General features: G+C 30.9%; 2 protein-coding genes across 2 annotated transcripts in view; one reads left to right on the plus strand and one right to left on the minus strand.

The window, feature by feature from the left end:
* The window catches only part of LOC145323115 (uncharacterized), a 59,077-nt gene extending 45,658 nt beyond the window's left edge, over positions 1 to 13,419 (plus strand). The window contains exons 8-24 of the mRNA XM_080165501.1: positions 21 to 90; positions 608 to 704; positions 1,046 to 1,097; positions 1,800 to 1,857; positions 2,425 to 2,481; positions 2,911 to 2,975; positions 3,654 to 3,739; positions 4,394 to 4,449; positions 4,903 to 4,964; positions 5,480 to 5,545; positions 6,381 to 6,465; positions 7,059 to 7,120; positions 7,378 to 7,443; positions 8,090 to 8,133; positions 9,637 to 9,696; positions 12,779 to 12,812; positions 12,933 to 13,419. Coding sequence (XP_080021627.1) covers positions 21 to 90; positions 608 to 704; positions 1,046 to 1,097; positions 1,800 to 1,857; positions 2,425 to 2,481; positions 2,911 to 2,975; positions 3,654 to 3,739; positions 4,394 to 4,449; positions 4,903 to 4,964; positions 5,480 to 5,545; positions 6,381 to 6,465; positions 7,059 to 7,120; positions 7,378 to 7,443; positions 8,090 to 8,133; positions 9,637 to 9,696; positions 12,779 to 12,812; positions 12,933 to 13,178 — 1,266 coding nt within the window. The 3' untranslated portion in view covers positions 13,179 to 13,419. The remainder of the gene's footprint in view (positions 1 to 20; positions 91 to 607; positions 705 to 1,045; positions 1,098 to 1,799; positions 1,858 to 2,424; positions 2,482 to 2,910; positions 2,976 to 3,653; positions 3,740 to 4,393; positions 4,450 to 4,902; positions 4,965 to 5,479; positions 5,546 to 6,380; positions 6,466 to 7,058; positions 7,121 to 7,377; positions 7,444 to 8,089; positions 8,134 to 9,636; positions 9,697 to 12,778; positions 12,813 to 12,932) is intronic.
* Positions 13,420 to 15,958: 2,539 nt separating this feature from the next.
* Positions 15,959 to 22,093, minus strand: part of LOC145322721 (uncharacterized) — a 51,263-nt gene continuing 45,128 nt past the window's right edge. The window contains exon 18 of the mRNA XM_080164952.1: positions 15,959 to 17,285. Coding sequence (XP_080021078.1) covers positions 17,027 to 17,285 — 259 coding nt within the window. The 3' untranslated portion in view covers positions 15,959 to 17,026. The remainder of the gene's footprint in view (positions 17,286 to 22,093) is intronic.

The following is a 22,093-nucleotide window of genomic DNA, read 5'->3' on the forward strand; positions in this document are numbered from 1 at the left end:
ACAAATAATTTTTTTTTCAGGGAGTGTATAAATCCGAGGGGAGACAAGGGTATGTTGTCAATAATGCCAGCACTCCTAAAACTAGACAAGGTAAGCTTTGTGGGTGTTTATGGGGGTGCGGGGGTGCACTGCACATACGTAGGAATTCACAGCCTAATTAGGGGTGACAAGGGTATGTTGTCAACAATGCCAATACTCCTAAAACTAGACAAGGTAAGCGTTGGGGGTGCATATGGGGGAATAGGGTTGCTTCTGAGTGATGTAGGAGTGCACATGAGGGATGTAGGGATGTGTAGGGGCACCACCACTCGGTAAAGACAAGGGTATGTTGTCACCAATACCAACACTCCTAAAACTAGACAAGGTAAGCGTTGGGCGTACTCATTAGGGGTGTAGGGGGGCACAAAAAAACGAAATAAACAAAAATTCAAAGAAAAATAGTTTTCTGGATAAAAAAAGAGGGTTCAGTGATTTTTAAAACTGAAAGGGGGGAGAGGAGGGGATGGGATCAAGGGTGTAGCGTTATTTTAGCCAACTTCGAGTTTCACTTAATTAGAGTACTTGATAATTTTGTGTAAGATCCAAGTAATAAGAAATCCATTTTCAGAATATACCTTGGATAGTCTGGAGTTTGGAAGCTTGAACCTGGATAAAAGTACTGCAGACAAACTAGATGATAATGATGAAACAGAAATAACAGTCAGGTAGAATTAATCGGAAGGGATATTTCATCGGAAGAAAATTATCGCTTGAATCTTATTTTCAGAAAATCTCACAATCTGAAATAAAAACAAGGATGACAACATCCATAAAAACGAAGCACTGAAATGGTAGGACAAACGGACATTAACACCTATATAGTGTCAGAACTGAATAATCAGAGTATAAATGTATAAATAAGGGGGTTTTCCCCATCTCTTTTGAAGAGATTTTCTTCCCCCCTTCCCTTTTTCGGGAAAGAAAAATATGACGTAACGTGTCTCAATTAACGATGAGGGTTATAAACGGTGCAACCCCAACTATAGAAAAATATTTTTTTTTTCAGGGTGTCCGAAGAGGTGAAAAGGTTTCAGAATGAAATTAAGAAAAGGGAACAGGTTAGTTTTAAAGCAAGGATCTTAAGGAAAAACAATGCACGATATTTTATGTAAATTTTTATCCAAATTTTTTAATGATGATTAACAAATCTAACCCTTTTTTAGAAATTAGAGTTAATTATTTGAAAACTTTGGAATCAATAAAAGTGCATAAGGTTTTTAAGCCAACTGTAAGAGCGAGTGAACCATTTTAATTCAAGGGAGGCCTCTATTGACATTTGGAAGACGTGGACAGGGAAATTATTTATACAGAAAATGTTTTCACGAACTCTCTCATGATTTGCCTTTTTTAGACAAACCCCAACTGTCCCACTTTGAGAAAGACGATTCAAGTGACGTCATATACGTTTAGGGAAGGGGGGAAGAAAATATCTTCCCTTTTCTCCCATCTCTTTTGAAGAGATTTTCTTCCCCCCATCTTTTTTTCTTTCCCGAAACGTATATGACGCCACTGGAATCGTCTTTCTCAAAGTGAGACAGTTTGGGGTTCGTCCTTTTTTTATTTCAAACAGGTTCGCAACCCTTAGTCGTAATACAAATCGTGAATTTGGCTTTTCCACTCAAAGTGCCTTGTTAAGCAACGAATTTCCATTTCCTTCCTCTTATTTCAATATAATTATGAAACGAATAAGTTTGCTCAACAGAACTTCTGGGACAGCACATTGTGTCCTTGTTAAAAAGTGATTTTCATAAATATTTCAGGAGAATCGTAAATGGAGGCAATGGAAACAAGAAAGGGCAAAACAAATGCAATTAGAAGGTAATCATAGACGTCCAAGGGGAGGGGGTAATGGGGCGATTACCCCCCCAAAATTTTTTTCATTTCCCCCCCCCCCCCAAGCAAATTTTACCCCCGGGGTAAAAATTTTGGGGGGGGCCATTTTTCTTCGCGCGCCATTTTACCCCCCCCAAAAAAACTGAATTACCCCCCCCTTCAAAAAATGTTACCCCCCCCCAAAATAAAAAGCTTGGACGCCCCTGAAGGTAATTTTTATTTTAGGGTCGTTCTTAAATAGGAAATTGACTATCAGACAGACACTAGTAAAATGTATGGTAGCGTTATTTCTGTTGCTGATATGTATACAAAACTACTTTGTAAGATTTGTCTGTCACTCAAAAGAATTGTTTAAAAGCGAAGCTATTCTATAATTCACTTTGTATGTCTTTTAAAAGTCCGTAACGCTCTTAGGAGGAAGTTTGATTTTCTCGGCTGCTATTTAAGATGTATTGTAATTGTAATTAAAAAGCATTTAGCTAGGATACAACTTACTTGACCTATGGGACAAAAGACATGTAAAGGTAAAGTGATTTTTTCGTTTCATTTTAGACGAAACAGATTCAGCAATCTGTAGAAGTGGAAGTATGGACAGCTTATTAGAAACAGGTATATTTGTGAACCCTGGAAACCCAATTTAAAAGAAAATCAACACTACTTTGTAATTGATCTTGTACTAATTTAGTGAAATTAGTGTGATTTTGTAGTTTTGAATAAAACAAAGAGTGTTTAGCGAGCCTAACCTCGGGGGGGGGGGGGGGCTTTACTCTATGGAGCCTATAGTATATATACTTGCAGTACCGTAGCCCTGCGGGGCTAACCAGTACCAATTATAACCTAACCAAACATGACCTATAGTAATATTATATATATTTATGTCATTTGTAGCGAAGGATCTCACTAAATGCTAAACCTTTATCCTTCACCGTTATGCTTCCTATATGTCCAGTCAAGGGAAGGTTTACCTCAACAATATCAAGGGATGCTGTTCTATGGTTACTTTTATTTATTATTATGAATTAATAATTATTGTCTTAGTAGAGAATGAAAGAGTTGGTTTTGATACTTCGTCATATTCAAATAATTCAAGAAACAGAAGCATGGTAAGTTGTTTTTAGTAGCGAAGCTACTCTGAACCTAGTTTAATCTACGCAAGTATGTCTATTAATTTGAAATACTAACATAGACTAATTAAATTGATTATTGAGGGGTAAATAAGCACAAATACATAAAATAAGATTAGATATCTAACTGATATAGTAATCATACTGAAAATTTCAGCTGAAGTTCTACAATGGCAACCGAGAAAATCAAATTCCCACTTTGGCGTTACGGAATAACGGGCTAACTGACTGTCGAACTTACAGATTAATTGAATTATTCAATGATTCAAGTACGGGTATAACTTCAAGTGGTGTAACAAGAAAGTTTCTTTTGTCATTGTCCTTATCCTGTATCCATTAATATTTCAGCTCTTTATATCCTTATTTGTGTAGGAAATGGATATAGAATAGGTAATACTGTGCCAGGGAATTCAAGTTACTAATATAGTCTTCAGATATTGGTCAATACGTTCCTCCGTGGTCAGGGGGAATATAAGCCAGCTAGTAAAAACATGTATCTCCCACAATATCCATGTACTCTATATCCATTGTTTAGGATGCTTCAAGTCTGGGTACAACATCCATTGAAAGTAACAAGAACGTTTCTAATACCCTTGTCCTAATCTTTTATCTATAAATATTATTATATTTCTTATTCTAATTTCTAAATTTGTGTAGGATGATTCAAGTCTTGGTACTACATCCATTGGAAGTAACAAGAAAGTATCTTATGCAAAGAATGAATTCACGGTTCTAGGACAAAGGTAGCAAATTACAATAACTATTTTAAAATATAAAAAAAAACTAATTCATAGAAATAAGATTTTTATTCTTATTTCAAGTTTGGATTACTATTAAGGATTCATTTATTCAAGTCCCAAAGTGAAGTGAAAAAAATACAAGTTTAAATCAAAATTTCCTAACTGAATAAAAGAATATAAATGACACCTTGATGTAAACAAAGCGTTAAACTTATTTACTAGTATTAGGTATTTTTTTAAGCTGATATGCGTTGAAGACAACAAAATAACCCTACCTCCTACTAATCACTATTTTAGAATATGTTTTAATTTACTAGTTTAGGTATTTTTTAAAGCTGAAATGCGTATAATCAGTCGAAGTACTTTGAAGACAACAAAATAACTCTACCTCGATCCTACTAATCCCTATTTTAAAATATGTTTCTAGCCCCTGTGGTAAACATAAACCCAATGGGGACCCTTACTAAGCCTAACATTGCTTAAAATAAGCTGTTAAGATTTGTTTTACAACTTTTAGTCCTCTATGGTTAGATGAACATTTTACAAAATTAGACCTTTACTTTAAATTTGAATTTACAATTTTTAGAAACAATGTTGGATATCATTTTAAAGAGTCTCTATTCTATTTCTTAAAAACCTTTATCTTGTTGTTTTTAGGGAAAGATATGTTGAAGAAGAAAATGAAAAAAATGAGCCAGTATTCTTACCATCAGGTATGACCAGTGGTGTGCACAGGTTTTGTCACTGTTTTTGTCTGGTTCAAGTTTTTCTAAACTTGATTGGTGCACTGGCATAAAACCTAGCGCATTCTTCCATTGCATGTATGGAAAGTGAAATATTCGAATCTCGGCCCAATACAGTGTTTAATTCAAACGCTAAAAATATTGTCTACTATTGCCATGTCAGTCGCAGAAATAATTAGAGCATTGGTAATGTATTGGCCTAAAATAGGCGCAACTCATTACCATACACAGTTAGGAATTCCATAAAAAGGTCGTGTAATTAAATGGTTAGTTGTCTGAATGACGTTTGTTCGTTTAATCATGCACAAAATTTGGTTCAAAGATATAATAAGATAAGATATTGTGGTGTATCCCTTTTCTATACAGATTTAAGTATTTGTAAAATTTTAAGTTTTGCCTGACTAATTGTTCATTATTTTTTAGTTCGTGATTTGACAAGTAAATTTCAGAAAAAGAAACAAGAAGTAAAGAAAATTAAACCAAATGTAAGTTTTATTATAAAATTAAACCAAATGTAAGTGTTATTATAACTTCAATAGCACAATTTTAAATCTATTATATAATTGAGTTTTTTTCAAAGTTAAAAAAAGGGACAAAAAATACCTAGTATATGACTTATTATAAATTTTCCCAGTCATATCTCTAAACTCACCCAAACTAGCAGATTTTTTTCTGAACATGAACTTCTTTAGTAAATAGGATATTTTTTTAAAATCAAAATTGAAATTAATACCCTTAAATTTACCCATTACCCATTTGAGAAGCTCTTTATAGTGCCTATAAAAAGGGGAATAAATTTAAAAACTTTTTGCCCAAAAATCCCAAATGACTCCATACTAAAATATACTATTATGACGTCATTCGGGATGCTTCAGCTAAAAGTTTCTTAATTTATATTCTTTTGGCACTATAAAGGGCTTTTACCCATTTGGTAAAAAGTGGTATTTCTTCGTTAGAGGTTAGAGTTTTGCGGTTGCTATGAGATTTATTCCCTATTAAGGTTGAGATTGTTGAGAGAATACCAGAAATGTTAAAAGTTTCTCAGAGCCAAGGAAAATTTAGCCAGGTATATATCTCTATCTGTATGTCTGTCCATTTATCTACCTGTCTGTCTATCCAACTATCATGGATATAGTAGAAAGAGTACGTGAAATGTTAAAAGTTTCTCAAAGCCAAGGAAAATTTAGCCAGGTATATACATTTATCTATCTATTTAAATTATTTCCCTACCTACTATTGAGATAGTGAAAGAATAAGTAAAACGTTAAAAGTTTCACAGAGCCAAGGTATTTATATTTCTTCATGTCAGTCTGTTTATTTATCTATCAGTCTGTCCATCTATCTATTAATAAATTTAGCTTACATTACTTATCATTAAATGGCATTATTAGCTTAAAAATATTAAAAAGCCGAATGATGGAATTAGGAGACTATATACGTAATTTGTGTAAGAGATAAATTAATATTTTATAAAATAAAGTTACAATAAATATCTACTTTTTAAAAGAAAAAAAAGTCTAAACGATATTATTAAACATAATGTTTTAACATTTTTTATTAAATAATAATATGTTATTTTATCATAGTAAAATATTAAAATAATACAGTAATGAAAAAACACTAGTTATCATTTATAAACACACCTAGCGGTATTTTAAAATACTAATATTTTTTGAAAAATTCATGTTCCTTATCTAAAATTTAACCCTTTAGGCAAGATGAAACATTATAAAAAAAATAAATAGGTTTAATTTTCTTCTATCTTTTTTTCACATCAGGTTCATAGTATGTATGTTTGTATTTATCTGTCTATGATTCTATATATCTATATCTGGTTTATAGCTGGTATGTATCTATCTGTCTATCTATATACAATATATATATATATATATATATTTCAGGTTCATAGTTTGACCGCCAGATCTGTATCTAAAGAATTTCGGGATGGACTGAAAGCAGGCAAACAGAAACTTACAGATACCATAGGTAAACTTAACATTTTTAATTGTTTTCGGTGCCCCAACACCCCTTAACTTTATTAGGTTGGAGTTTTTTTCCTATTGCTAACCTCTGCGGGGGCCCTTATCACTGCAGAGGTTATACCTGCAGTGCCCAAACCCTTCAGGGATGCCCAGTACCAAATTTAACCTAACCAAACCTAACCTACAGTAAGAAACAAACAAACGAAAAACTACCTCCCTCCTATCTTCAATTTATCCTAAAGTAATTTGGATCGACTGGGTGCTTTGAGGGAAAGTGCCTTTTTTTCAAATGCCTTTTGGAAAATGATGTCAATTTTTTTTATATTTTACAGCCATTCAAACTTATAAAAAAAATTTATCTTGAGATAAGAAAAGTTGAATCACGGTTCTTATTAAATTTAAAACAGTTGGTTGAGTCGTCGGTTATGCACTGTAGCACTATAAAAACATTTAGTTTTTTTAATGCATATTTGAAGAAATAGATAAAAAGAAAAAGAAAAACTTTTAGAATTAACATTTATTGCTAAATAAAAGGTTTTAATAATTTTAATTTTGACTTATCCCACAAAATCTTTTTTAATGAAATCAAATTTTTAGTGAAGCTGCCAAATGACAGAGATAGCTCCTGTGACAGCTCGAGAAATAGTTATGACAGAAAGGTAATATATAGATAGATAGATGGAAAGATAGATAGATAATAAGGTTTTCAAAAAAGTTTGCGATGTTGTTCCAGAATCGTTCAAATCGCTTTCAGTTAAAGGACATACTTGCATACTTTAAGACATGATTATGGAAATGTTTCTTTTATATCATAGTGTCTAATAATCTTAAGAATCACCATACAAATACAAGATTATTTAATTCAAATATACAACTTCTGGTAAAACTCTGTGCACGTCAATTATTTTTGTTTTAGGGAGAAAATAAATTTTCGTCTGGTTATCAACCCCCACCAACAAATGCAAAGTATAATAAATCTGAGGTAAAAATAAAATGTTATAAGTAAATCAATATTATCTACAGCTAACCCCCCTTTTTTGAAAAGAAGGTATCATAACTTTTTTATTTTTTTTTTAAATAGCTATTCGGTGTTTTTAGTAAGTGGTAGATGTAAAATGGTCCATAGAATTCAAATAAACAATCATTTTTTTTGTAGACCTCTTAATTTTGAAGTAATTTAAGTTTTAAAAATTAAGGTACTTAAACGCAACAAAAAAAAGAAGAAAGTTACCATTATAATGAACAAAAGTAGTAAGATCTTAAAAGTTAGGACACCTTCTTTGTATATATTACTTACAGTGCCATTTGGATTCTTTCAAGCAATAACCTATCGCAAAAAAGTCAATACAATTTATACATGTTTATTTTGAATAAGAAGTTACGTCATGTGTACCCAAAGTTTTATAGTGCCTTTTTCTAATTCGTTAGCTTAAAAGGCTTTGGTTACTTTTAGTAAATCATACATGGTTTATTAATTTAGTTGAGTGTCCTAACGTTTCACTTGACAGTTTTTAAATACAAAAGGGGTAATTTTGTTTATTATCATAGGGGTTGAATATCAATTTATCGTTTGGAATATATTTTATCCCTTTAGATAAAGGCTCTAAAATTAAAACAATTTTGTTTAGGATTATGTGATGAAACCCAAGCATTATCAACACAGCTATTCAAGGTTATTTAGATTTTTTTATCCATGTTCACTTTAGTCGTTCTATAAACAAGGAAGACAACATCCATAAAGCGAAGCTTTGTAACAGCAGGACAAACGAACATTAACACTTTATATTGCCAGAATAATAAGCTTAATAAGCAGAATTTAAACTGTAAGTAAATCTGTTGCAAAGCTAAAATAAATCATAAGAATATCTTCGCTTTGTAAATCTGATCTAACTGTTATAGGAATCACCATGCAAGGTTTGAAATAGATAGTACAATTTAACATGTCTATATTAACGAAAAGAGCTAACCGTTCCGGATGGACGGACTGACCCTAATTAAAGTAAAACTGAACTTTTACAAAATATAGATAGATTTAAGTTCCTAATAGAGAAATGAATTGCATTTTAGAGATTAAAACACCCCTTTATTTATTATTAAGTTGTCTAAAATAAGATACATGATTTTTCAGTATGGCTTAGAAACCGTTCAATTCCATCGGATATTAATCAGTTTTGAACACATTTTCATTACACAATTAAAACTGTATTAAAATTTACCATTCCTTGATAAATGATAGCTTTTGTTGCAAATATATAAATTGTTGCTTTAAATGCTTTTGAATTATTAAAATCTGTCCATAAACAAGAAAAATATATTAGCAATATAGTCAACTTTCCACTTCTTCTAGTAGTAAAATACAGAAAAAACCCTTATCTAAAATTCACACAACCTTTCCCATATAAAACCATGGAACCAAAGAAAACTTATATCATGTAGTTTTAAAAATGACCGCTAGAGGACTCAAATAAAGATGGTAACTTAAAATTTTACTTAATGATCTTATATAAATCAATTGAAATTAAATAAATGTAATTAATTTTATTATATAATTTTATATCTTTAGCACTAATAAATATTTTAAATATACTTACAAGACCAAATTTTGTTTTAACGAACATTTAAAAATAACAAAATTCTCATTTATTTAAGGTAATTGTTATAGTACTGTTTGATATACTTGATAATGGTAAAATTTTGAAGGGAAATTACCTACTTATAATCGACTAATCTCTGTTAAGTCTAATCTTTGCATTTGATGTTTTTACTACGAAACTTTGATCTTTACGTGCTTTTAACCGCTTACCTTTTATATTTACCTTGAATATACTTTTCGCAGGCAGGAGGCAGCTGTCAATGATAGGCGCCTTAACTTTATTTGGTGAATTCTCCTATTTTACGAAAATGTTTAATTACTATTTATTATCAATTTTTAAATTCTTTTTTGACTTGGTTTATTTTGCTTTAGGTAAAAAATAGTTAATATCCCATTTCCTTTCATTTTTTACTCTATAATTTACTTTGTTATATTTGTCCTTTTAATGTGAGAAAAATACTTCTTTCCAAGAATTTGCGCAGCAATAATTCAGTCTTTTTTTAATATCAGGATGGATATAAAAGGGAAAACAGATAGAGATAAAAATTGATAGATAGATATCTTGTATATAATTATATTTAGGGGAGTTTCTGAATATCAGGATGGGTATACCAGTGAAGATAGTTTACAAGGTTATTCTAGGTATAGATAATAATTTATTCTATTAATAATTTTTTGTGTACGGGATGAAAAAAGATTATCTATTAGTTATTCATCGCATCGTATTACTTACAGCTTTCAGCGGATATTAAAGTTAAACATTATAAGAGTTAAACCAGTTTTGATAGACCTAACGGACCAAAGGCCCGGTCTAACAAAACTGTTATCAATTTTCAGATTTTAATTTCATTGTTCGTGGAAAATTGTGTCACTGCGATGCGCTATATGATTTTTGAGTATTGCTCAAATTAAACTGGTTCTAATACAGTGGCTATTAATCAATTTCGGAGCCATACTGGAAAACTGTTTTTAAAGTCAAAAGAAAATTTAAATACCAATCTTGTATATTTATTAGTCTGGCCCAAAATCAGGCTACTTTTTTATTTATGCCTAATTCTATGTGCGGTTCTTCGAACGTTGTAACCACTGCCTATACAGGCATTCTAAGCTAAAAATTTTGTTTCTACGATGAAAACTGATTTCGTTAGACTGATTTCCATTTTCACTATCATAATAAACATAAGGTTTCGTGATTTTGATTTTAAAAATACTAATTTAATCACATAAAATAAGTTTATAATTAAAAATCCACCAGTAACCCTTATTTTACTTTTCTCATGTCTGTATTATGCATAGGACAAATACAATGCCTCTCTGAAATGCATGAATACTGAATAGTTCTTGTTTTTAGATATTAAATACCTTAGCTTATTGAAGCTTTAATTCAATGAGGGTTGGGTGTCAAATAAAGCTGAATACTACCAAAGATTTATATAAGGATTAAATGAAAAGCACAACCGAATTTATATTGATTCAGGGATCATTTAAATCAGAAACAAATACTGCTTTATATTTACAATGGCAAAGCAACTAGTGAAAAAAAACTAAAACTTAAGAAACAAAAGTTTTTATTTTTTAAATGAGCATAAAAAAAACTATTGAAAAATTAAATTAAGTAATGTTAAAAACATAAACAAATAAATAAATCACTGGTAACAAACAAAAATAGGTAAATTTTCAATTTTTATGTGTGAATTCCGTGTAAAATATGTTATGTTCTGTAAGTAAACTGTTGTTTAAAGCCATTGAAATCAATAATAATACCTAATTTTAATGAGATTATTCTATGCCAATGAAAGTTCTTAAAAATATTGTCCACGCTTTTTGCATTGCTTGAATAAAAAACGTAAAAAATTCTATCCTTAGTCATTAAATTCGACAAAAGTTTTCTATGTTTTTTGGCAGATATTATATAACAATGTCGATTTTCTTCATTTTTTGTACAATCAATGAAATCCTAAAAAAGGGAATATATGATATTTAGTAACCGAAGAAAAATATTTCCTTTAGCTTTAATTGATCTTAAATAAGGTGTATTAACTTTTTTGCTTTTTATTTAAGATAGCTAGCCGGTGCTTTTAGTAAGTAGTAGATGTAAAATTTTTCATAGAATTCAGATATGCAATCGTTTTTTTTGTAGACCTCTTATTTTTTAAGTAATTTAAGTTTTTTTTAAAAATAATTAAGTCGGTTTTAAGGTACTAAAACGCAACAAAATAAAAGAAGAAAATGGCCAGTATGAACAAAAATAGTAAGATCTTTAATTTGACACCTTACTTTTAAAATTCTGTTGAGTAATTATAGAAAAAATCTATTTTTTTAACCTCGGTTTAATAAAAACTTTAAACCTTAATATTTTCTCACGTATAAAAGCTCAGTGTCTTTAATAAAATTCGATAAATAATTTTTCAAATATGGAGTCAAAACCGATTAATGTCCGCTGTACCAGTTTTCATCCCTTCTGAAAAATCATGTATAGCAGCGTATTACAGACAATTTTCCAAGAATAATTAAAGTAAAAAAAACATACAATTAATACCAGTTTTGTTAGACTATCAGGACTAACAAAACTAGTTGTAATCTTATAATTTTTTATTTTAATATCGGCGAAAAACTGTTTATAAAATGATGCAATAAATTACTATCACAGAAAGTATAAGTTGGAATTTAGCTTCATTTGAAAATGAGTTTGTTTTAAATGTGTATAAGTACGGACTTTGTAGTAACGATTATACAGTTAGGGAGTTAAATCCATTTTTATAGAAGCAGAAATATAATCTATGATTATGGTTTGGACCCTCTAAAACTGTAATATACCCTTCCACTGTCCCCTCTCTTGGTGAAGATATCTTCAACGCCGATACGATTTTTGAAATGTAAGATTCTATTTTCCCTTCTCTTGGTGAAGATATCTTCAACGCCGATACGATTTTTGAAATATAAGATTCCACTTTCCCCTCTCTTGGTGAAGATATCTTCAACGCCGATACGTTTTTTGAAATTTAAGATTCTTCTTTTGCCTCTCTTGTTGAAGATATCTTCAACAAGAGAGACAAAAGTGGAATCTTATATTTCAAAAATCGTATCGGCGTTGAAGATATCTTCACCAAGAGAGGGGAAAGTGGAAGGGTAGATTACAGTTTTAGAGGGTCCAAACCATAATCATAGATTATATTTCTGCTTCTATAAAAATGGATTCAACTCCCTAACTGTTATAGAGTTGCTACTGTTTCTAATTTGAACTGTTATATTATAGGAAATTTAAAATTAAACAGAAAATTATAAAAGGTATAAATTAATGATAAAGATATCCGTTATTTAATACATAAGGCTGTATCATTATTATCACATATTTCTAAGTTTTATATTAAAAAATGCTAGGGTTTAAGAAAGAAATTTTAATGAAAACAAAATATTGTTGTATTTATTTACTTTAATTTGTCTGTTTGTTTACAATTGTACGACTCGTACGCATGCGAAAAAGCATTAAATTATAAAAAAGTCGTCGTTGTTCATGGAAATTAGAAAAACAAAATCTTAATAGCAAAATGCATTTCCTGTAATAGAATTATATATTTTTAAAAATTTCTTTTAATGAAAGTTATTTTATAAATGATGTATTATGATTAAATCACGCCCGCACATCGTAATATGAATTAGGCCTTATTCTGGGCCAATCTAATATTTATAACCTTGCAAAAAATGAATAAAACTATAATTTTAGGCCAAAACCAAATGATGACAGAAAATCTTCAAAAGTAAGTTATCAAAATAAAAATTTTTTAAAATCTAATTATTGTATTTTCGTTTCCGCAATACTAATTTTACAATCAAGCGTAATTAGATCAGCAAATTGTATAAACACAAAATATATTCAGGGAAAAGGCCGACATTCCCGAAGTCCCCAGCAAGATCACAGACGACATTCCAAAAGTCCTCAACAGGACCAAAGACGACATCACTCTTCATCACGTCACCACTACAATTCCGAAGAACAAAGACGACATCATTCAACGTCGCGCAACCATCATAATATAGAAGATTCTAGAAGACTGTCTTCTAGATCTTCTGGGGCTACATTTTCTCCCCCGCCCCTATCCAAAGAATGGACTGTCTGGACGTAGTTTTTTTTTATATAAAAAGGACTGTATATATATTTTTTATAGTACCGAAATATCCTAATTTTATTGTAATTTTTTCATTAGGCCCGACTCAAAGGAAGGAAGATTAACACATTTAGCTAGGCATTTATTAATATGTTTTTGTATTTGTATAATCAATAGCTGGAATTACATAACTTTTTGTAAACATACGTGCATTTAAACCATACAGGACGACTTGTCTCTAAATATAGTTTTACCTAACTTTTTGTAATTCCTTTTTGTTTAACAAATACTGATTTTATATATTTTTTTGATTGATTAATCAGTCATCAAGAAAATTCAAAGTTAAATTTCTTTTGATTTTTTGCATTTTATATTTCATGTAGTTAAGGAGGTGCGGCTTAAAATTTTAGGGGAAATTTTAGTCCTAACGACACTTTTCCAAAAAGAAACCTACCCCTTAATTTTAGGCCCCTGAATGGATCTTTAACTCTTCAGCACTTTTGGAGAAAATCTTTAGTACGCTGATTGTAGCCCTAAAATAAGTATTTAAATTAAATGGTGTTTTCCCTCAATGTGCCTAGCGAGCAGAGAATTCCTTCTCCTTCAATTTTATCTTTTTAATTGAAAAGAAGGTTTTTTTTAAATATTTTATATATGTGTACTCCTGCTGTTATCCTTAACCAATCAGGGCTACCTTGTACCCAAAATAACCTAACCTAACCTATCCTACATTAAAAACCAGGAAACCAAAAAATATTCTAAATTGGGAAGGCGGGGGAGTATACTGTGCTCGATTAAACACTTTCTGGGAAACCACCAAAATTGTGTAAAAAAAACAATGCTTTACTCCCTTATTAAATATACAGAGAAACAAGGATGACAACATCTGTAAGTAGCAAAGCAAAAAAGAACATGCATCGACAAACGGACATAGTGAAATATTAAGCAGATGTTCATTCGGTCATAAAAACGAAATACAAAGATATAGAATATGTGATATTTAGTTTTAAAAAATCACGAAGCCCTTTAAAAATAAAAAAATTATGTATTTTACAGCATGGCCGACGGACCAATTAAACTGTATGCTGGATGCTCCTTAAAGAGTGGTAATGGGCTGACTGAAGGACCCCTCCTCATGGACAGAAAAAGTTAATTATAGAGTAGCTTCGCTACTAAATAAGTGAAATTTGATTCTTAGTAAAGCTCGCGCACTCTTTTCAAATAAATACATAAACACAATGCACATATGTGAAACAGTTTTCTCTTACTTTACATGTTATTTTTTAAAGACTTATTGTTTCAATAAATTAATGGAAAAAAGTTTTATTTATTAATGGTTTATATAGGCCATACATTATGTGCAACAAGTGACGCCCAGAGAGGCCTCTAGGATCACATGCAGAGGCGGTTAGGGTTATCGAACCTTTAATTTTAGTTTCAATCGGAAAAAGTAAAACATTATCTGACCTATAAGAAGCTTCAATGTAAAGATAACGATATCGGTTCATTAGCTACAAACACATATACAGATAGTCATCCTGTTACTTTTATATCAGGATAAAGAAAGTGCTCTCTTGATCAGGCCTTTCAATCCAAAGACACTTCCAAACTGGACCCGTCTGCCATAAGCCTTCAGAGCCATTCCTTCTCCATAAAGGATACCAGGCATAGACGTTCAAGGGGGGGGGGGGGTAAAGTGGTGATTACCCCCCCCCCCCCCAAATAAAAAAGCTTGGACGCCCCTGATACCAAAAATTTGAAAAAAAATCATTATTCTTTGAAGATAGCCTCTAGAGAAGGGCATAGGAGATCAGAGAATTAACCTAAAACCACCTCACGTTACTGTTCATAAAGCTTCCCTGAAAAGTAGAGGCCATCTGGACTAGCAACTTCCGAGATCTTTAACTTCAGACAAAAAAAAATCTTACTACTTTTATTGTAGGATATATATAAAAAGCTTACATAAAAAGTTAAAACCAATAAGTTCAGCTGTTTGTAATTTTTAAGAGTTATAAAGACAGCAAGACTTGCCAATAACATATTTTTATAACATTAGGTTTTTAAAAATGTGTATGATAATGATAAGAAAATAAACGTATCTGCAGACTTTGATAAATAGGACATATGACTAAAATGAGATTTTATAAGCATTTTCCCTGTTTTTCACTTTTCAATGGCAAATCTACTAAATTACGCTATTGTAATGTGATTTTCTCGGCTGCTTCTCAAGATAGAATGCTGTTATGATTCCCATTTTCATAGACATTTAATATTTAACCAACTTGGTCCCAAGGTCGAAGAAAAGAAATAATATATATTTTTTTAAGATTTCGTGATTTCCTTCATTGCCTTTTCTTCTTTATTATGATTAATAACATCTGAGGTGGATTCTTAAAAAAAATGCCCCACTAATCGCTTAGTGGGGCAAAATTGTTTTCGTGAAAAAATCACATAAAAAAATTGAATAAAATCTCATGTTGATGACCCTTCTATGATTTTGTTTAATTTTTGTAGATTTTTAATGTGTTTTTGGTGGATTTTTCACTAAAACAATTTTGCCCCACTAATCGCTTAGTTGGGCAAATCTTTTTTAAGAATCCACCTCTGGTCTATAACTCACACTTTCCGTTTGTTTGTTTGTTTACGATTTTTTGTATTTCGCCACGTATGGATGTTATATCCTTGTTTCTTAGCACAATATAGAAAATCTTTTAAAAAGTAGAATAAATGAACAGGTTTAGTGACCACTACAAAATACTTGAGCATGTAAGGTTTTTGGTAAAAATGAAAAAACCGAATAATTTGATATAATTTATTTATAACAGTATGTATAATTTACAATTATTAACGCTGTAATAATAATTTAAACAATGACTATATAATTCAATGACACAGAGATAGGACAATGGAAGAGAAAATAATCTTCTTCTCCATTGTTTTATCCCTGTATCTCTAATATATGGAAAATACAAATCTTAATAATTAATATCAAAATTTGGTATATAAATTCTAAAACAGTTATTATAAAAAGTAGCGAAAAAAAAGATAATATTTTTAGAATTTATATAGCAAGTTTAATCATTTTGGTAACATTGGAAGTGATTTTATTTAAAGAGATTCTTAAACATGCACAAAAATTTATAAAAAAAAAATAAAAAATAATGATCTTATCTTTCTGTAGTTTATTTCGGATAAATTTAAATAATTAAAGATATGTAGATAACTTGATTTAAATATATAGTTACTTAGGGTTTTAATGATATGATTTTAATTTGTCTTATAAAATTAAACTGTAAATAGATTTTTTTGTTAGAAATTAAAATTAGTTTACCCTAAGTAGTATGCTGCCTCTTAAAGAGAAACTATTAAAATATGTTCTGCTTTTCTTCTAAAGCATTTTTGGCACTAAAAATAAATATAAATTAACTATACATTTTTTATAATTTTGATTCAATAATAGAACATTAACAACATATAGGGAAAAATTGGAAGCTAATTTTTGGAAGAATTTTAGTAGTATCATTGAAAATAAGTAATACTTGGTATACCTATCTGAAAAGCTAGGTTAATCTATGTGTGATATAGGCATGCCTTCTTATATTTTGTCATGTATCATATGATAAAAATTGTGGGATTAAAAAATACGTGATTTAAGTAATGTGCAAAATTCAAATAATTATCATTTCAAAATGGTCATAAAAAAGTAATTTTATTTTAAATAATGCTTCCACTAATTAGGGAAAATTATTACATCAAAAATAGTAGAAAGAAGACAAAAAGAAAAGAGTAAAAATTAAGCTGAATAAAAAAATGTTTTTTACTACGGTAAAAAAAAATGAAATTCCCTATGAAAAAATATAAAATTGTTAGTATCTTGATCTTGACGAGTGCGCATTTCTTTCCGACCTGGCAGCGCCACCGCCATCCGTGTCTCTAGAGTGGCTGTGGCTTCTGTGCTTATGGTGGTGGTGGTGGCGGTGATGATGGCGCCGTTCACCGCCGCCGCCGCCGTGCTTGTTGTGCGCGTGCGAGTTGACAACCATCTCACTGTGCTCTCTGTCGACCTCGCTCTCGAGGCTGGTGGACCTGAAGCTGGACTCTCCGTCGCGCGGCCTCACGTCCTTCCTGAAATAAATTTGGTGGTGGTGAGTTTTTTTTTGCAATGCTTGTGTCGGTGGCAGGAAAATTAAAGAACAAATATTTTCTTGATGAAAATAAATGTCCATATTTTCTTAAAAGTGGATAAAGTGAGTGAGTGTTAATGGAGACTTTAGAACACACTTGATTAAAAGTTTTTCCAAAAAAAATATCAAACATTACATTCCTAAAATTTTAACCTCAGATTGGTTAAGGTGTCTATCGAAAGTATTTGATATTTTGAGCGAAGCCTTGGATTTTAGAGAGGCCGACAATTTCATGAAAATGAGTTCTCGATATATTCTTTAAAAAACACAGCTTTTTAGAGGCCAAACTGAAAAAAGACAGTAAATATTACAATAAAAATATATATACGTGGGTGAATATATGGTAAATAAAAATCATGCATATTACATTCCTGAAAACAATAATCATGCAAATGATGATTGGGAAACATTTTTTAAACAAAAAACAAGCATATTTTGATTAATTTATGGTACATTTAACAAAAATATACAAATCATGCATCAAAACACTGAAAAAAATCACACTAAAAAACTATCTATGTCTAAAAATAGCTGTAGTAGAGGCAGGACTGGAACCCTGACTGGAGCCCTGTCCATGGCCCGGCGGCTGTAAAACCCTGCCGCCCGCCCGCCGGCCTGCCATAAAGTCGGCGTTGATATTCCGACGGCCCACCGGCTGGTCTGGAAACGGCAGTGTTAGCATGGTGAAAAATCTGGAATGGTATCGGCCGCCAGGGCTGAAACTTGCAGACCGCTGTCCACTAAAATCACAAGAAATAAAATGTAAGATTCGGCAGCCGCAACAAAATTTGCTTCAAGGCAACTTCAGTAGCCTCTAAAATCAAAGTCAGTAGATAAAATAACCTAAATTACTTTTATGTACAGCAATTACTACAAAAAAAAAAGATATTTACATATACGCCTTATGCATCTTGGTATGATTGTCTTACATTTTCTCTAAAACTTCTAAAATCTAACTGCTTTAATTATAGAGTAGCTAGGACGCTTTAAAAAATGTTACATTTAAAATTCTAGGAGTTAAATATTTAAAACTCTTCAAGTGTGTGGCTTCCAAACAGATGATCAGCTGGATTAAACCGGTTCTCAGCCATTTTGAAAAACCATGTATAGCATCGTATTACAGACAATTTTCTACAAATATTGAAATAAGAAAATCATGAAATTGATACCCGATAATTATAATTTTCCATTTTAATATCCGCGGGATAGCCGTCTATAATGCGATAAATAACTATTAAAGTATTTCAACTATAAAACCTTAAAGTTAAAAAGTAAATTGATATGTTAATAGTTTTTCTTCAGATACTATATCCCTTATCCCTGGACATTCCAAACATTTGTTCTCACTTTCATTTTCATACAAATTCCAAACCACAAGGAAGGAAAAAACTGATTTGTAAAAATGTCTAGTTAAGCAAAAAAGTGTATAATTATACAAAAAAAACACAAGTGTTATACAATACCAAAATCTAGATCATTTATCTAACTTTTACTTTCATTTGGGAAATAAACTTTATATAAAGCCAAAAAATGCCATAATGAAATAATAGTTATTTATCTCATCCTATCTTAGACAGGTTTCCACATATATTAAAATAAAAAACATGTTATGTCAGCAAAGAGGGGCTGAAGGTATTAATTTTATTATTTTGATTTTAATATTCGTGGAAAATTGTCTATAATGCAATGCTTTGCATGATTTTTCAGTATGGCTTAAAATAATTGGTTTTAGAGCCATACTGAAAAAAGCAAGTTTAAATTTGATTTTATTCTTTGAATTAAAAAAGGCAACAGCTCAAAAACTAAACCCGTAACTTTTGCTAGATTTCGAACCTTTAACTTAAAAGTGAAACAAGATTTATGAAAATAAAGTTACAGACAGTCAGACATACATAGATACAGACATTTTCAATAAAAAACGTTGGTTATTTCTATTAAACCTATCTGATTAAATCTTGAAGTTGATATGTTGATATAGAAGATGACCTTGAAAAACATATGGCCTCAAAATATTAATATTTTAACGAGTACAATCATTTTTACTTTTAATTAAAACATATTTTTAGAAGCGAAGCTTCTCTATCATAAGCGTTTGTGTTTATGCCTGTCTTTCTGTACCTTCTCCTTGAACCTCGTAAAAGTGTCTGACTATGACGTCAGAAAAAATTAACAATTAACCAATGAGAGATCGCTATATATTTTACCATTGGTCAATTACAGTGAATACTGGCTTCTCATTGGTTAATTGTTAATTTTTTCTGACGTCATAGTCATACACTTTTACGAGGTTCCTTCTCCTTCTCTTCCCCGATCCTTCAAAATTCACTTCTCTTACGATTTCATTTCATTACACTTCCCTTTTTCTTTTTGAATTGGGCTAATGTGTTTTTCAGTGTGGCTTTAAAACCTATTAATATCTGCTAGATAGGAACCGGTTCTTAGCAATACTGAATAATAATGTAGAGCATTGTATTACAGACAATTTTCATGGAAATCTGTCTATAATACGATGCGATAAATAACTATTACTGCTGTATAAAATTGGCTTCTGAAATTTTACTTTGGGGAATCCTCTGGTTAATTAGTTCAATACTTTTGTAACTTTTTTATCCCTCAGCATAAGTGTCTGTTTTCAAGATGGTTTTTTTAAAAATTGCTTATAAACCTTTTTAGACGATCAATTAGGGCTAACAATTACGTTGACTTATCGACAATAATGGTTTTGAGTCAGTTTGAGTGTGTGTATGTCTGTGTTAGTCAGTTTGTGTGTGTGTGATTGTGTGTGTGTATGTGATTGTGTGTGTGTGTGTGTGTGTGTGTGTGTGTGAGTGTATAGGCCTACAGGTTGTGGTGTCAGGTGTTATGTTTATAGAGTATTACTGAGCTCATATGGCCCCGTACAATTATTTGCATATATACACTATACCATTTTATTTACTAGACTGGTTCAAAATATATAAAAAAATGCAGTCTAAAAAGTGTAAACAAAATCTTATATACCAGAAATTTTGAGCACAAAGAAAAACCATTTTGCCCCTAACTTTTCTGCTCGTTTTATTGTAACCTTTATTGAGTCATCAGGTTTTGAATGTTGGTTGGTGTACAAAGTTTTGGTAAGCTGTAATTGTTATAAACAAAAGATAATTAAAACATTAAAAAAAATTCTTGTTTAAACGGAAAAGTTTAAAACAGCATAGTTTTTCGTTAGATCTGGATGTTATTCTAAATCAATGATTTACTTTTTGTTAAAGGCTATTTTGAATATTCTGTGTTAAACATTGCGTAATACTCTGTCAGGTGGGTGAATATAATACCTTCATTATATTGTGCCATACTGCCCCCCCCCCTTTACACCCCCCTCCCCCACGATAAATTGTAAAATATTTTTAAAAGTGAAGAAATTATGGTTTACCAAAAAAGCCAAAACTAGTTATTCAATTTGAATTGGAATAATTGACGCAAGAAATTCATTAATTTTTTTAATAGCTTTTTTTTGTCTAGAAGGGATATTTCTCTAGCAGAATATCTTAAACGTGCTTAAAACAATTAATAACGTCTTTTTGCCCTTGACAGTGTTTTAGGTGAAAAGTGTAAGGAACAAATATTCTGAAATAATTAAAGATGACTGATAACTTATCCTCAGAATAAATGTACATGACTTCATTGTTGGTGACATTCCAGGGATCTTAAAGGATAAGCCAGTGGACGATAAATTGACAAATCAATATACATCCCAAAAGATTATAAACAAGTTAACCCTTTGGTAGGTTTAAATTATTGGTTGAGACATTTGAACATTAATATTTTTGAACTAAACAATAAAAATTTAGTAAAAGTACTCAAAGTTTCTGAGCCAACCTGATTATAAAACAATGGGTTCCAGTGTAACTTACACCCCAATGTCCCCTCCCTCATTGGTGACATTCACTATTGTGGGTGCTATTCATTGCTCATCTAGAAAGGGACAAATATTCACCAAAAAAATCAGGAAAAGAAAAATTGGAGACATAACAGAATTCTTAAAATACGGGAAAATGTAAGAAACACTGATTCTTATTTTAGCAATTTTATTTTCAGAATATCTGCCCCATCCCTAGTTAAGGGTTATTTTATAATAAGAAAAGTATTTTGCCCCAAAACTTCACTTTTGTCACATACAGGTAAAAATTTACTGCATTTTATTGATCAATATTAAATGTTTATTTCTATGCATAAAATATAATACAATAACATGGAAATTTGGGGCAAATTATAATTTCTTCAGATAAAATATCCCTTCTTCTGATTTGCTAAAACTTACTTTAATGTAAATAATTTGAAATGTTTGCTTCTAGATAATAATCACCTTTCCGTCGATATCTTTAGAAAAAATAATAATTTATAACTATTTGAGGGGAGGTTACCCCAAAATGAATAACTCGAGCACATAAGCCAGACCCTCCCCCCCCCCCCACATTTAGAAATAAATTTTTAAAAATGAGGGGGGGGAGATAGTTTGTTTGTATATTACTTTGCATTGCATCAGCGAAAGTTGGAGGGCGGACTATACCCTCCCCTCCTGCGAACGCCCATGCTTTGTATACTATACTAACACTGAGTAAACCATTAACAAGGATGACAACATCCATAAAAGCGAAGCACTGAAACGGTAGGACAAACGGACATTAATACTTGTATAGTGTCTGAACTGAATAATCAGAACATAAAAGTATAAGATTCGAAGCAAAATTGTAAGTAAATTTGTTGAAA

Source organism: Acartia tonsa, chromosome 6 (assembly GCF_053477335.1).
Source record: "Acartia tonsa isolate MP-2025a chromosome 6, ASM5347733v1, whole genome shotgun sequence".
Taxonomy (NCBI): domain Eukaryota; kingdom Metazoa; phylum Arthropoda; class Copepoda; order Calanoida; family Acartiidae; genus Acartia; species Acartia tonsa.